This window comes from Mirounga leonina, unplaced genomic scaffold (genome assembly GCF_011800145.1).
Source record: "Mirounga leonina isolate KUSES-001 unplaced genomic scaffold, KU_Mleo_1.0 Mir_195, whole genome shotgun sequence".
Lineage (NCBI taxonomy): Eukaryota > Metazoa > Chordata > Mammalia > Carnivora > Phocidae > Mirounga > Mirounga leonina.
This window is the reverse complement of record NW_023270490.1, coordinates 2,783,616-2,800,311: the sequence shown is the minus strand read 5'-3', so window position 1 is coordinate 2,800,311 and position 16,696 is coordinate 2,783,616. Positions and strand designations below refer to the sequence as shown.

Here is a 16,696-nt window from a genome sequence, read left to right as displayed (position 1 = left end):
CGATCTGGGGTGTGAGGCGAATAGTATCTGGTTTCTGACTTCTGGGCTTGTGGCCAGCATCCGAGGCTGCAGATGGAGAGCTGGGTGCTGTGTGGGGAGTGGGGTGGGGATTTTTGTTTTGTTTGTAAATTAAAAAAAAAAAAAAATTCACAGTCACATAGTTCACTGTGGAACAGCTACAGAAGTGTGTACTTTGCAAACTTAGCCTCCCTCCGTCCCCTGCTTTGGCTACCCTGTACCCTCCTCAGGCGACCACTTACCAATTTCTTCTGTGTTGTTCTAGAGAATTCTTAATCATTTTCCAAAAGAAGGGCCATGTATTTTATATTTATCTAGACACACACATAGATTTTGACCTTTTTTATTGCGTTGTTAGTCTGCCCTACACAGCACAACGTATTTCTTTCACTTAATAGTATACATGGGCTTGTTACGTATCAGTACATAAAAAGCTTTTTCTTTTTTTAAGATTTTATTTATTTATTTGACAGAGACAACGAGGGAGGGAACACAAGCAGAGGGAGTGGGAGAGGGAGAAGCAGGCTTCCTGCTGAGCAGGGAGCTCGATGTGGGGCCCGATCCCAGGATTCTGGGATCATGACCTGAGCCGAAGGCAGACGCTTAACGACTGAGCCACCCAGGCGCCAGCTCTTTCATTCTTTTTCTTTTTTTTTTTTTTAACAATATGGTTTTAAAGGATTTCATTGAATAGACTTACCATACTTAACCTAACCAGTCCACCACTGATGGACACCTGGGTTATTTGTAATGGTACATTATTATTAGCAGTGTTACATTGGACATAAGTCTTTGTGCCCATGTTACAACATACATATCCCGAAGGGGAATCATTGGGTCCAGGTGAATGCATTTATCATTTTGAGAGTTATCACCAGGTTGCCTTCCCTCAAGGTTATACTGATTGAGGCCTCTCCCAGCAGTGAAGTGTCTGTTTGCCCATCCCAATCAACACAGGTGTTATTAAGCTTTTTGATTTTGGTTATGCTAAGTAAAAAATGACACCTCGGTGTGATTCTGGTTTTGCATACTACTTAAACATTGCGGCAGTTACCAACATTTAAAAACTGAGGGTTTGCACTTCAGAATCTATGCTTTTTGTCTTTGTCATGAAGAATCTTACGGTCTGTTGTATTAGGTTTATGTGAGAATGTATCCTAGTGAGGCCAGAGGGCCACTTCCTTCCCACAGGTCTAGGCTCCTCAGTGTGCCCTGTCCCAGTAGACTCTGTGTTTATTTTTTTTTATTTTTATTTTTTTTACAGATTTTATTTATTTGAGAGAGAGAGAATGAGAGACAGAGAGCACGAGAGGGAAGAGGGCAGAGGGAGAAGCAGACCCCCTGCTGAGCAGGGAGCCCAATGTGGGACTCGATCCCGGGACTCCAGGATCATGACCTGAGCCGAAGGCAGTCGCTTAACCAACTGAGCCACCCAGGCGCCCCTCTCCGTGTTTATCTTTGTTCCTTTATTATTATATGTTGCTTGCTGGGCTTCCATAGATTTGAGTTTTCTAGAAAGAAACAGGCAAGTACAGAGTTGGGTTTTGAAGGATAAGTAGAAGAAGGGGAATGGGTTGCTCAAGGAAATCTGGTGTGAGGAGTCTTGCCGGAGGGTTTGGAAGTTGGAGAAAAGTAGAGTTCTGGAGTTCATTTGCTTTGGCTGCAGTCGGAGGCTTCATAACAGAGGACCTGGGATGAGGGGTGACAGGCTTGGACTTGAGTCCACATTGACTCATCGTGGGGGCTGGACGCAGTATGAGTCATACTTTTGTAAGAGGTGTCCTGCACTCTGAGCGGCAAGAGACCAGGAGTGAAAGACTTCCGGCAGGAGAAACAGGGAAGGTTACAGATCCTACCACCCATGACTGCCCCCCTTCCCCCCAAGAGAACCAGAATTAACAGTCTGGGTGTGTGTGTGCATATTTGTTTCTCAGTGTTATTTTCCCATGTATGTATTATGTGTTATTTTTGTTAAAATATAGCATAATTGCATATCTTTTGCTTTATTTTCCCCCCTCCCCCTTCATCGCTTGGATCTTGCCTTGTCAGTGTGCGCATCTACCTATTCTTTTAATTAGCGCATGGTGGGACATCTGGGTGGCTCAGTCGGTTAAGCATCTGCCTTTGGCTCAGGTCATGATCTCAGGGTCCTGGGATTGAGTCCCGCATCAGGCTCCTGGCTCAGTGGGGAGTCTGCTTCTCCCTCTCCCTCTCCCCTTCTCTCCACTCATCCTCTCTCTGTCTCTCTCTCTCAAATAAATAAAATCTTAAAAAAAAAATTAGTGCAGATCCACTGTGCAGGGGGTTCCTCTCTGATGGGCATTTGGTCATCTTCAGGGTTTGCTTTCTTACTGCTGGGAGCATCCTTGTATCTTTCCTCTTGCTCACTTGTACCCATACCAGAATTCATATACAATCCATCCCTCCAGGTAGACTTGCTAGATCAGAGGACCTGTTTCTATTTAAAAAGAAATTTCCACATTGACTTGGCTTTTTTCTTTGATACGGCCCAGTTTTTCCACCAGTAGGTAGCATTGCTGTGACCAGAGATAACGTTCAGACTTCAGTGAACTAGCTTCCTTTTTTGCATTCTTTCTGACTTTAGATTTTATTTTTATTTTTAATTTTTAAAGATTTTATTATTTTTTTAAAGTAATCTCTACACCCACCATGGGGTGAGTGTACAGTTACTTACAACCCTGAGATCAAGAGTTGCATGCTTTACCAACTGAGCCAGCCAGGTGCCCCTGACTTTAGATTTCATATTCCCCTAGTTAAAGAAAAAAAAAATTCAGCCTCCTAGATGTTCTTAGAACACAGAGCAAAATTTTCCCTTATACCTTCCTTTCCATGCTTTCCAGCATCCCTCCCCAGGCATCTAGGCTTATTAACAACTTGAGTTCCAAATCCTTCTAGACCTGCTGTCCAGTGTGGTACACACTAGATCTATGTAGCTATTTTAATTAATTAATGGAATAACATTTAAATTTCACATTTTGAGTGCTCAACAGCCACACGGCTACGGCCACTGTGTGAGACCATGCAGATGGAGAACATTTCCGTCACTGCAGAAATGCATCCGACAGTGCTGCTCTGGACTGGGGTTCTCAGACTCAGGACTGTTGACATTTGGGGCTGGGTAATCCTCGGTATGGGGCTGTCCTGGGCACTGTAGGATGTTGGGCCTCTACCCACGAGATGCCAGGAGTCCCTCCCTGCTCCTGCAGTTGTGACAACCAAGCATCTCTCTAGACATTGCCAAGTGTCCTCAGGGCAGGGGGCAAATCCCTGCCCCCCCCCAGCCCTTCCCTTCCATTGAGAACCACTGCTCTAGATTACCTTTTTTTTTTTTTCCATGTTACTTTTAATTTTTCTTTAAATTCTTCCTGGATCTTCCCAGTATCAAGACAGACCCAATAGCTTCTGGACTCAGGCTTCAGGAAGGTTCAGCACACCATGGGGGCAATTCAACAACTATTTACCGACTGCTTGCTGATTGTGGTTACACCCAGAGCAGAGATGATTATTTCCTCGGAGGCCAGCTCCTTGTTACAGTAGTTACCTTTTCCAGAAACATCGTTCCCTTGGCGCTTACGCCTGTAATACTTGCTCTCCCTTGCCTTTCAGCCAGATTGTGTGAAACCACCACACATCTGGTCAGCAGGCTGCCCACCCTCAAAACCTTTGTTTGTTTTAGAGTCAAATCATAAGAAAATTTACTTTGATTTTCCTTTGTTTAAATGGTCAAGCTAGAAGCAGTGTATACTAAATTATTTCTGGCCTTACATCTTAACCTCGTTGAATAGCTGTTGCTATCAATAGATAAGAACATTGTTTTATGTTTTCTTATCTGGAAAAAAAAAAAACACCTTTTTTTTTTTTTTTTAAAGATTTATTTGACACAAAGAGAAAGCACAAGTAGGTAGAGGGGCAGGCAGAAAGAGAGGGAGAAGCAGGCTCTCCACTGAGCAGGGAGCCCGACGTGGGGCTCGATCCCAGGACCCGGGGATCATGACCTGAGCTGAAGGCAGCCGCTTAACGACTGAGCCACCCAGGCGCCCAGACCAGTTGTTTTTATGTCACATTGTAAGAATGGGAACCACTACCGCAGTCATGCAAATTAGTATGTGCTGCCTTAAATCTCTTAACATTCCCTTTTTTTTTTTTCCCCCCTTTTTTTTTTTGAGATTTTATTTTTTTATTTGACAGAGAGAGCACGAGCACACACAAGCAGGGGGAGGTCAGGCAGAGGGAGAGGGAGAAGCAGGCTCCCCGCAGAGCAGGGAGCCTTATGTGGGGCTCGATCCCAGGACCCAGGGATCATGACCTGAGCTGAAGGCAGCCGCTTAATCGACTGAGCCATCCAGGTGCCCCTGGAAAAAAAATTAAGAGAAATATATGTACTATTAATTGAATGCCTGTCGTGTGCTATGTATTGTCATATGCCTTTCCTATATAAATTCCTTCATCCTCATAGAAATTCAGCAAGGCAGGTCTTACTGTCATTTTATAGACAGAAAAAGTGGCATCACAAAAGATGAGTAGCCCAAAGCCACATAGCCAGTGCGGAGCCAGGCTGGGCTTGGCGCCCAAGTCCATCTGACTTAAAAGCTGGTGTTCCCCCCCTTTTTTTTTTTTAAAGATTTATTTATTTATTTGATAGAGACAGACAGCAAGAGAGGGAACACAAGCAGGGGGAGTGGGAGAGGGAGAAGCAGGCTTCCCACGGAGCAGAGGGCCTGATGTGGGGCTTGATCCCAGGGTCTTGGGATCGAACCCCGCATCGGGCTCCCTGCTCGGCGGGAAGCCTGCTTCTCCCTCTCCCTCTCCCCCTGCTTCTGTTCCCTCTCTCGCTGTGTCTCTCTCTGTCAAATAAATAAATAAAATCTTTAAAGAAAAAAAACCACTTAAAAAAAAAGATTTTATTTATTAGCGAGCGAGCACGAGCGGGGGGAGGGGCAGAGGGAGAGGGAGAAGCAGACTCCCGGCTGAGCGGGGAACCCAGTGTGGGTGGGGCTCGATCCCAGACTCTTGAGATCATGACCTAAGCTGAGGGGAGACGCTTAACCAACTGAGCCACCCACGCGCCCCTAATTTCTCATTCTGTCTTGTAGCCCATCTCCCTAGCGCATCTAGAAGGCAGGAGTTACTTTGTGATGGCAAGTGGCAGACAGCTTGGTTTGGTGTTAAGAAACAATAGCAGCAATTCATGACACTCGGGTGACAACGCAGCCCCAGGCAGCTCCCCCTCTCGGGCCTCCAGGGGACCGAGGTCTGTACCCTAGACAGACTGGGAGTGGTGGTGGCAGCCACTAGGGGTAGAGAGAGTTGCAGGGATCAATCCAGATGTTGAGAGGGAGCCTGGCTGCCACCTCTTCTGTTTGGAGGGGTGGCGGTGGGGGGAACTTGGTCGCTTGTAAATTTGCCAGCCCAAAGCTTCTACTGTTGGGACAGTAGTTCCCCAAACATGGGCAGGCGAGGGCTCGAGGTACAGCCGTGATAACATCCCAAGTAATTCACGGGCAGGAACTAAATCACATTGAGACATGCGGTAAGGTACTTCTTTCCTTTTTCAATTTTCCTTCCATGTTTCTAATGCTGTCAGGGCGGACTCTTGAGTAGCCGACCCTCCTGTTGTCTCGGCAGTGTTGAAACAGCAGAAGCCTCAAGAGCCACAGGCTGGGAGCCGCTGACTCTGGCCTGAATTTAGTAACACTGTTTTCCATTGTGCTGGTTGTGATGTTTACCTTGTGTTTATGGCAGTGATACTGGTTTTCCATTCATGATAGTAGTACAAAGTTACCCTTTAAAATGTATGTAAATAAAATCTAGGGCAGGAGTTCTCCACCCCAGGCGCTGCTGGTATTTGGGGTTGGACCGTTCTTTGTTGGGGGGCTGTCCTGCACACCATAGGCTGTTTAGCAGCGTCCCTGCCCTCCCCCCCGCCTAGATGCAGGCAGTAGCTCCTTTCCCCCCAGGTGTGACAACCAAAAACGTCTCCAGACATTGCCAGGTACTTATGGGCGGGGGGACCAGAAGTGACCCTAGCTGAGAAGCCCTGTTTTAGGTCAGCGAGTTTAGCCAGTACCATGAAGTTAGAAGGCAGAGGCAGTTGGACAGTCTAGGAAATGCTGTGCGTATGAACATCGCTTAGCCTGATTGCTGTCGGTTGTGAGGGCCACTTACTGATGCTCACGTGAGTGTCCTTTGGTGCTGGTAGCCGATAAAGAGCGAGGTGGAAGGAGAGGTCGTGAAAGGGATGCTGTGAAGCAGTGCTGTCCAGTACAGCTTTCTGTCATGCTGGAAGGTTCTGGGTCTGCACAGTCTAGTCCATAGCTTCAGGCCACAGCTGGCCGTGGAGCACTCAGAATGTGGCTAGCGGGAACAGGGGCTGGAATTCTTCTGTTTTAATTAATCTAAACGTGAACAGCCCCATGTCATAGAAGCTACCAGGTCAGATGGCACTGCTCTAACGAAGCTAGAGCAGAGAGGTCAGGACGGTAGAATGCAGGCTGGAAGCTGTTAACCGCACACTTGAAAAGCTTAGACTCGGAGACACACAAAACCAACAGGATTGTGTCTTTAAGGACAGTGCAGCATGTGGCAGACAGGAAGATCAGACAGGAGGTTTGGGGCAGTGGTTAACACAAACCCAACTAAAATTGGCTTGAGCAAAAGTAAGAACCAATTAATTGATTCCTGAGATGGAAAAGCCCAGGGAATGGACAGACGGGCAGACCTGTGCGCTCTTCCAAAGGTGTCAGGAGCCTTTGTATTCCTCCTGGTGACTCCCATTTTCAGGCCAGCTCTTCCCTAAACAAGAACAAAGGGGGGCCACCTGCAACCCCTCGCTTGTTGTCTGCCACCTTAGCCACCTCAGGGTGAAGGGCACTTCTTTCTTAGTATTTCCAGTGATAATCGCAGCCAGGGGTCTTGCTGGCCTTTGTTGAACCCATCACCATGTCGAGGGTTCTGCTTGGCTCTGCCTGGGTCCTTGTGCTCACTGCACCTGGGGCTCGGAGATGGGGTTGGCCCAGCTAGCCCAGCTGGAGAGATGGAGGGAAGTGACTTGGTAAATTAGGATAAAGGATAATTATAGGATAGAGGAGGACTCTGGGGTAGTCTGAGCTGAGGGAGTGGACCCAAGGAAGGATGCACTTGGAAGGGGGCCTTTCCCCAAGGCTGGGGTACAGATGTACTTGGAGATGGTGTAATTGAGTTCAGGCTGCCGGAAGGCAGGGCGAGAGCTGGTCTGCAGGCATGGGGCAAGCAGAAAGTGATCTCGGGGTGCAGGTGGGGTGGCAGGCCCAGCTGGTGGTTGACACATTGGGCGTGCAGTGGGATTGGGACACCGGGGGCTACAGTGACAGGAGAACTTCAGGAGACAAGCCTGGGGGTGAGGGGATCAGGGTGCTGGTGCAGAGGAGGCAGGATGTCCATACTGCGAGAGCCCCGGGAAAGTCTCCACAGTGGGGCTCGGAGGTCTCCAGGGGACTGCAGATCCTGAGCGGGTGGCTGGGCAGAGCACCATTGGGTGGCCTCACACCCATGCACTGATCCACTGGGTGCCTCTGCCTGCAAAGCCCAGGAGAGACTCCTCCAGTGGTGTCCCCCCAGTGTCCTCTGCTGAGAGAGCTAGCAGCGTGCTGGCTGTGAGGGAGAGCAGGAGGGGACTCTGTCCTTTGTCCCAGAACAGGTAGTGGAGCTGAGCGGCGGGAGGTTCGCAACTGGCCCGAAGATGAGCCTGCAGGAGAACTTCTGTCCCAGCAGCATGGCAGCCATTGCTGTTGGGGCTCCTAAAGATCCTTCCAACTTTCTGAGATGATGAGAGCCTAGGGAAAAAAAAGCTGTAAGATAATTGTGCTGATGAGGCTGTTCATGGCAGTGCAAGGTGCTCTCAGGCGCTCTCAGGCTCTTAGCTCAGGATCTGGATCCCACAGGCCTGGGCTTAAGGCCAGCTTCCCCCACTCAGCGTGGAACAAAAGTAGTGTAGGTGTTGGAGAAATCACTGAGTCCTCTCGGGCTCAGTTTCTCCACTGTGAAAATGGGGGCGATGCTTGTATGTGCCACGTAGGATTATTGTGAACATTAGATGAAATGTGCATTTCTCCTTTTTTAAAATTATTTCTTAAAAATATTTTATTTATTTACTTGTTTTAGAGAGAGAGAGAGCATGCGTGAGTGGGGGGAGGGGCAGAAGGAGAGGGAGAGAGAGCATCTCAAGTGGACTCTGTGCCGAGCGTGGAGCCCAAGGCAGGGCTTGATCCTACAACTCTTGAGATTGTGACCTGAGCCAAAATCAAGAGTCAGATGCTCAACGGACTGAGCCACCCAGGCGCCCCTAGTGCATTTTTTTTTTTAATGTTTGTTTAAAGACAGTACATTTCTACGTCTGTAATATTTTGTAAATCTGTACCCAGTGCCACCACTGTAGTCTGGACCACTGTCTCTGCCTGCCTGGATGATGACAGTAGCTTCCGAATGACCTCCCTGTTCCTACTTTTCTTGGTTAATATACAGCTTTACTAAGCTAAAGTTCACATACCCTGCAATTCGCCTATCTGAAGTGTATAATTAGCAGGTTTTTTTTTTTTTAAAGATTTTATTTATTTATTTGACAGAGAGAGACACAGCGAGAACAGGAACACAAGCAGGGGGAGTGGGAGAGGGAGAAGCAGGCTTCTTGCCGAGCAGGGAGCCCGATGTGGGGCTCGATCCCAGGACCCTGGGATCATGACCTGAGCTGAAGGCAGACGCTTAACGACTGAGCCACCCAGGCGCCCATTAGCAGTTTGTTTTTTTTTTTAAGATTTTATTTATTTGAGAGAGGGAGAGAGCACAAGAGGGGGTAGAGTCAGAGGGAGAAGCAGACTCCCCGCTGAGCAGGGAGCCCGATGTGGGACTCAATCCCGGGACTCCGGGATCATGGCCTGAGCCGAAGGCAGTCACTTAACCAACTAAGCCACCCAGGCGCCCTATAATTAGCAGTTTTAAAGTATATTCATAGAGTTGTGTAACCATCACCACAGTCAATATTCGAGCATGCCCATCACCCCAAAAAGGAACCTCACACCTCTTGATCTGTTTTTACTGTTAACCTACTGCAGTGTCTTTGTGTAACAACCAGACAGAACTTCTATTTTTATTTTTTTAAAGATTTTATTTATTTGAGAGAGAGAGAGAATGAGAGAGAGAGAGAGAGCGAGCATGAGAGGGGGGAGGGTCAGAGGGAGAAGCAGGCTCCCCACCGAGCAGGGACTCCAGGATCATGACCTGAGCTGAAGGCAGTCACCCAGCCGACTTGGCCACCCAGGCACCCCAGACAGATCTTTTAAAAATGTCAATCAGATCATGCCACCTCCTGCTTGTAACCCTTCCATGATCCCCACGGTGCATGGAGTAAAATCCAGACTCCCTGCCCCAGAGACAAGGCCCAGTATCATCTGGCCTCTCTTCTTCCTCCTCCTCCCTCCTTCCTTCCTCCCTTCTTTCCCCTGTGGTTGGTACACAACAGTCTTTCTAGGCAAGTGTGTAACCAGGCTGGTTCCCACCTCTGGATCTTGGCCCTTGGGGTTCCCTTCCAGTCTGCCCAGATTGTACTTCCTTGCATGGTCGCATGGCTGTTGCTACCTGTCCCTCAGCTCAGCTGTCACACCAGCCTCCCTGACCACCTGGTCTTCCAAAGCCACACCCCTCCCCCACGCCCTCTCTTGCCCAGGCCTTATTTTATTTTGGGTGGTTGTTTATGGTCTGTCTCCCTCCACTAAAGTAGAAGTTCCAGAGGGGGAGGACCTGTCTGTTTTGTTCACTCCTGAATGCCCAAGTGCCAGGGGAGGGCCTAGCACAGCGAGCGCACAAGACGTAGCAGGTGACAAAAAAGAGTCCGTGATTACTTGTCTTATATTATTATTGTTGTTAGTGTTCAATAAATACTGTTGACCTGAAAGTCGGATTGATCATGTATTGGAAATGTGCAAGGTATATATAGCCAGTGCATGCAGAAAGTGAGTAAATGCAGTGACCGTCAGATTGACTAAATGAGATGGCCTTGGAGCCAATTATACTGGGCTCGAGTGACACAAAGTTTTTATTTTATCCTGTCCTGAACACTTACCCTGTTTTGCAGTGGGACTGTGAGGAAGAAGGCAAGGATCCTGTTCCGACATTCGGTCCCCATAGGACCTGGACTAGTCTAACTTCCTACCAGCTGGATATTTAATAAATGCTTACTCTTATGAATTGAGCTGGGAAAGAACCACATTGAGTCCCTGGATAATATGAAACATTGTAACTAAAGAATACATAGCAGAAGGTCTCCCTACTCCCTAGTCCCTACTCCCTCCTTCCCAAAGGGAACCAGTGCTGCATTTGAAGCATGTCTGCCTGTGGATCCTCTTGTGTTCATGCAAAGAGGAGCATCCTGGACACACCTTTTAGGCTCTTGCTTTTCGATTTAGCATATCTTGCAGAATGGGGCCATTTAGTGCATCCAGCTCTCGCTCTCCTTGAAGGACTACTGTGGCTGTTCGTGTTGATTTCACCAGCCCCCTCGTTTCCAGTCTTCTGCAGCCACAGTGCATATGCTGCAGTGACTTTCCACCTACTTTGTGCTCGTGCACACATCTGCAGGTTAAGTAATGAATGGCTTAACCTGATAGCTTGAGGTGCAGAGCCTGCTGAAACAACACAGACAAAACGCATATAAACAGTCGACCTGATGCTTGGTTTTCTGAAATCCATTCTTCAGCTTTCATTAGTATGGGAGCCATCATTACAGGATTATTACAGGACGGGGAGAGGGGTCAATCATGACCAGCGGGATGGCTTCCACAAATGAGAGAGGTGTGCTCCCTGTCCGATGACCCCCCCCCCCCCATTCATTCAGCACTTAGCGCATGTCCCCCGGTGGCCCGCATGGGTGCTTCCCATCCATGGGCAGTAATCATGTTGGACTCCTCGAGGCTTCTGTCCCTGGCCTTTGGACAACTTAGAACAGGGCCAACACAGATGAGTTACGAGAAGTGAAACCTGTCCTTGTCACATACACTCCCCCCGAGCACCAGTTTACTGGAATGAAGATGCTATTTTTAAGAAAGAGCATTGTGTTTCATCCTGGAAATTTTGAGCATCTGGGCAGGCAGCTTGCTGATGCCTAGGGACCGTGTTTGCTCAGCTCTGTACCCCAGCACCCCACCAGGACCTGCCTGGCCCATAGGAGGAGGGGGAGAAGGGTGGGCCGCGGTGTACCAGTATTTACATAAGTCATAATCTCCCTGTCTGCTTGGTTTCGCTTCACTTGGCAGTGTCACGAGGGGCTGGCCGGACGGGGGTTTCTCCCTCCCGGCCTGCGTACGTGGGGGCAGAGGCCAACAATTGGGCATGGGGTGTTTCCATCACAGTGCTTAACGAGGGCTTGTGATTCTTGAAATGCCTTGTATATGGGTTCTCCAGAAGGATGAGCTGCCTTTTTGGGGTGTTTTCAGAGTGTCTTTGTTCTGCTGGAGCTGCCCACATTGCCCTGCCTGGTGCGGGCCACCCGGGAGCAGGTGCACTCATGAGCTGACCTCGCAGGACAGCCCGGACAGCTGTGGGGGGGGGGGGGGGGCGCGCGGTCAGTTGGCCCGCAGCTGGTACTCTGGCCCCGCTCCAGGTGACACCAGGCCCTGAGCCATTGTCTTCCTGGCTGGTTCCTCTGGGGTGCTGCTGAAAGGAGATCTGGGTGTCGAGAGGATATTCTTTCCCTTCTCCTTTACCTGGTTATCTTGGTGGAACCAGCAACCTTGACAGCATGGGGTGCTGGAAAGATACTAGGTTTTCAAATGAGATGGAGGCGGTTCAAGGCCAGACTCCCCTGTTTCTCACATCCTGGCAAACTTGGGTGCTTTTTATTTTTTAAAGCAAACATTTTCATTTGGGTAATTAGAATTGGAATTTGGGAGACACAGATTGAAGTGGAAATCTGAGTTAGGTCCTCCTTGGGTGCTTCATTTAACTGTTGCGAGCTTTCCTCTCATCAGCAAGATGTGAAAGTCATAGTGCTAATGTATTGCTGTATCTTTACTTTTTTAACTTAAATCTCATTTCAAAAATGAATCTTACATTTTGAAATAAGTAATTTGGGCTTGGGCACAAACCATCTTTTATCTGGATCCCAGCTTATTAGAAGCCTTGGCTGTTTTCCCTGCTCATGATGGATGAAGCCCCATTCGTGGCTCTTGTCCCGACCCAGGGCAGATGCTTGAGAGAAAAACATTCGGAGAAGAGTGGGCAGGTGTGGACGTGGCCTTGACAGTGTGATTTTGTCCTTCCCACAGGTGCTGTGAGTGGGTGCGATGCTGCGGCGGAGGGGAGCCCAGGCCCCGCACTGTATGGTTGGGGCATCCCGAGAAGAGGGACCAGAGGTACCCTCGGAATGTCATCAACAACCAGAAGTACAACTTCTTCACCTTTCTTCCTGGGGTACGTACAGCCAGGGACCGCTTTCTAGGAGACCCAGGTCCCCGTGGCAGAATAGCCTGTGTGTTTTCTAGGCTGCCTTAGCCACTGGCTGTTCATCTCCCAAAACCCCACACCAAAAAACCCCAAAACCCATCAGTCCCTAAATTCCTCCCCCTGTCATCATGAAATGCATATTCACTCTAGGAAAGTCAGGAGACACAAGTATAGAGAAAAATTTTAAGAGGTAAGTTTCATTCCTACCATCCAGAGAGAATTTCTGTGGATATTTTTGCTAATGGATGTTTCTGTTTGGCTTGGTATTTTATGCTGTGGACTCACAGTGTTTCCACATTAACTTAGACCAATCCGTGGATGTGTACTCTACAAACCTCCCCCCGCCCCTTGACATCGCATACCTATTTTTATCCACCAGAGCCTCCCCCACACACCAGCTGACTTCAGAAGCAGGAACAGCAACCAGCTCCAGTGCTGGAAGGAAAAAAAAAATAATGGCTCTTTGATTTATTGAGAGTACAGAAACACAAATGTTGCTTAAGGTCAATTTGAATGTTGTTTTAGGGCGACTCCGACTATATTCATTGCTGCCTTCATCTCGCGCCCCCCCCCCCATCTCAGTATCTTAAATCAGGAAAATGTTTATTTCTCACTGATGGAAATTCTGGTGGACACGGGGCCACTCTCTTCCATGTTGTAGCTACGCTCTCTGGAATACAAGGCCGCCCGTATCTCCGTGGCTGAGCAAGAGTGAGGGGGCCGAAAAAGGGCTGTTAATTGCCTTCGCCCCGGAGAGACATGTCATTTCCGCTCAGCGCCCCGGACAAGTCCTGAGGCACCAGTCCCACGCCCAGGGCACGTGGGCTCAGCCGAGGCTCTGCTGGAACCCACCTCCACCCAGGATGGGATTCTGCTGTATTTATTTTATGGTGTTGAGATCGTATCATGGAGATGATGATTTACCTTGTTTTCCTGATCAATCTTACAGTAGAGGCATTTTCCACTAAAACCTCCTTTTCACGTTTTCAGGGGCCTACCTGTACTTAAGATGGTTTTTAAGAAATAACTCAGATAAAGTTGAATGCCCCTGGCATGCCTTCCCCCCCGCCCACCACCCCCAGGGGTACCCACTCTCTTGAAATTTATCATTTCCCTGTGTATCATTATTTATATTTTTACTTTTACAAATATTTTTATTACCCATGTGTATTTTCCTAGACAATATATAGAAGTGTTTAAAGTTCCCATGGAAGGTACCGTGGGAGTTGTGTTCTTGGGTAGGAATGCTTTCAGCGGAGGTTCCCCTCCTGCTAAACCTCCCCCGACCTCATCAGACAAGCCTTGACTGTCTTCCCTCTTTTCTCTCTCCTCATTCCAGGTGCTGTTTAACCAGTTCAAGTACTTTTTCAACCTCTATTTCTTACTTCTTGCCTGCTCTCAGTTTGTTCCTGAGATGAGACTTGGTGCCCTCTATACCTACTGGGTCCCCCTGGTGAGTAAATCGGCCTGGTTTGTTCAGTGACCTCAGGGCTTTGGGAACAGACACTTCTTTGTCTCTGTCACCCGGGCATCTGGAACTGGGATACGGCCTTTGAAGAGAGAGACCCTCCATCCCCCCGATATTCTCATGTTGAAGCTCCCTTTCATACACCACCAGGAGCAAACTCTGGTGAAGCCTGTGCTCCCGATTCATTGTGTCCGTCAGTTGTTCGGTCTTTCGTTTCTTCAGCTACTATGTATTGCATACTTATTGTGCATTTCACCCCCTTCTAGACTCTGGGGACACAGTGGCAAGCAAGAAAGACGAGCTTCTGTCTTTGTGGGTTGTACTATTTGAATTGTTTTCTGAGATCGCCTTTGCTGTTTATGTAGAGTCTGTCGGCATGAGAGTTTGAAAGGTACCAGGTTCTGTGCTTTGTTATGAAGTCAGACAGAACTGGCCAGAATGCTCCTCCATTCCCTCCCTTACCTCCTTTTGGCAAGTGGTTATTGAGCACCTGCTGTGTGTCAGGCACTGTGCTGGGTGCTGGGGACACAGCATTGAATGAAACAGATAAAAACTCCTGCCCTTGTGGAGTCGGTGTTCGGAAGGGATAGACAGTAGACAGATGAATGAAATCATTTTGAATTGTGAAAAGTGCCGCAGAGGTTATAGAATAAGGTCGCAGGCTAGATGGGCAATCCCAGGCGCATTTAATATTTGTTGAATGGATGAAGGTGGGGAAGGGAGGGGTGGAGGGGCAGCCTTAGCCGGTGTGGCCATGGAAAGCCTCTTGAGGAGGGGATGGGCAGAAGAGTAGGAGGGCAGGAGTATTCCAACTACGGGAACAGCCGTGCAAAGGCCCTGCAGTAGGCATGTGCTTGGAGCATTTGAAGAACAGAAGGAAACCCAGTGTGACTGGGGGGTGGAGAGGGTGAAACTGACATCTCTTCTCCATATAGAGGCTGCGTATTTCTCACTAAGTTAGGTGGGACTTGGGGGGACACTTGAATTCTCTGTTCACAAATGTTGTTGAAGTTTTAATTGGGAGAAGACTGTTAAAGTAGAAAAGATCTAAGCCTTCCTTAAAGAAGTAAGAACAGGATTTTTTTACTTGTATTAGCAGACAAGTCAGGCCAGCAGCTCCAGCCCTGAGAAAAGAGAAAGGAGAGGGGATTCGTTTTTCCCACACGAACAGCAAGGGTGCTTTGGGGATGTGCAAGCTGTTCTGTCCTGCTATCATTTGTAGGTGAGGTAGGACTCTGGGGGCGGGAGCAAACTTTTGTTTGCATCTTTCCCTCGCATAACAAACATTCCAGTCTGCGTTCTTACACCCCGAATGGAATGCTGCGGACTCAGAGGCTGGGCTGCCACAATCGAGCCTTGGGAGAGCTGGGGAGCTCCTCTCCCGTCCAAGATGGAAGGCGCTGCTCCATTGTCGCAGGTCCAGACGTGGACCTGGAGTTGCCAGTCCCCGGAGTTAGAAACTTTAGAGTTTTATATGAAATACCCCAATTTTATTTGAGTTTTTTCGTTCCACTGTTTACTACATACCTATATAGAGTCAAACCCTAAGTTGCTTATTTTTAAAAAGTTAGTCTCTGGGGCACCTGGGTGGCTCAGATGGTTAAGCGTCTGCCTTCAGCTCAGGTCATGATCCCAGGGTCCTGGGATCGAGCCCCACATCGGGCTCCTGGCTCAGTGGGGAGCCTGCTTCTTCCTCTCCCTCTGCCTCTCTCCCTGCTCATGCTCTCTCTCTCTCTCTCTATCTCTGTGTCTCAAATGAATAAATAAAAATCTTTAAAAAATAAAAATAAAAAAATTAAAAGTCTCTAATGTATATAAAAATATAATTTATCACATTGCCTTCCGTTGGTTCCCTTTTTGAAGTGTAGTTATTTGAAAGGTAATACATTCACATGATGCATGAAACATAAAAACGTTCCCAGTGAAAATCTCCCTCCTGTCCAGTCCAGCTGGGCTGGAGCAAGTGGTGGGACTGGGATGGCCTAGAAGACCCCCCACCCCCCCTTCTAAATTAAAGGGCCCGGCCCCAGCTCCTGCCTCTGTCACCTTGCTGAAGTGATGCCTAGAGGTTCCCGAGAAGCCTGACCTTCAGTGTGTGAGGTACTGTGACCCCAGCCACCTCTACCATCTCCCTGTCTGCCCGCTCACTCACCTGTTCCCCCCCCACCCCAAACTGTGAACTGTGGCCACAGGTAGAAACCAGGCAGGTGAATAGCAGCCTCTGGTGGCCCTGAGCTTCCTGCCTCTGCGTCCGTGTCTCGTTTATAAGCAGCTTTTCCCATGAAGGCTTAGGACTGCAAGGGGATGTGAGTGTTGGTTTGCCTCTTCCCCCGGGGCTGCAGAGGAGAGGTTTGGGGTCAAAGACAAAGTAGATGGCATCTATTTCTAGGTGTGACTATAGCTGATTTCCCCTAGATTTTTTTTTTAAATATTTCAGAAAGTTTTTTTTTTTTTTAAGATTTTATTTATTAGAGAGAGAGTGCACACGAGCGGGGGGGATGGGTGCAGGGAGAAGCAGACTCCCCACTGAGCAGGGAGCCCAATATGGGGCTCCAGGATCATGACCTGAGCTGAGGGCAGACGCCTAACTGACTGAACTACCCAGGTGTCGTCCTCCCCTAGATTTTTCTGTGCAGAGTCTGTTTCTAGTTCTGGACTAGAAGACATATTTGAAATGTCTCTGACTTCCCCGAAAGGCCTCTCCTTCCAAACCCAGCT

General features: G+C 48.5%; 1 protein-coding gene across 3 annotated transcripts in view; it reads left to right on the top strand.

The window, feature by feature from the left end:
• Positions 1–16,696, top strand: part of ATP9A (ATPase phospholipid transporting 9A (putative)) — a 131,104-nt gene that overhangs the window by 19,534 nt on the left and 94,874 nt on the right. For all 3 annotated transcript variants that reach the window (XR_004682967.1, XM_035025419.1, XM_035025418.1), the window contains exons 2-3: positions 12,333–12,477; positions 13,850–13,963. Coding sequence is in view for 2 of the 3 variants with exons in the window: in XM_035025419.1 (XP_034881310.1) it covers positions 12,333–12,477; positions 13,850–13,963 (259 nt within the window). In the remaining variant the exon portion in view is untranslated. The remainder of the gene's footprint in view (positions 1–12,332; positions 12,478–13,849; positions 13,964–16,696) is intronic.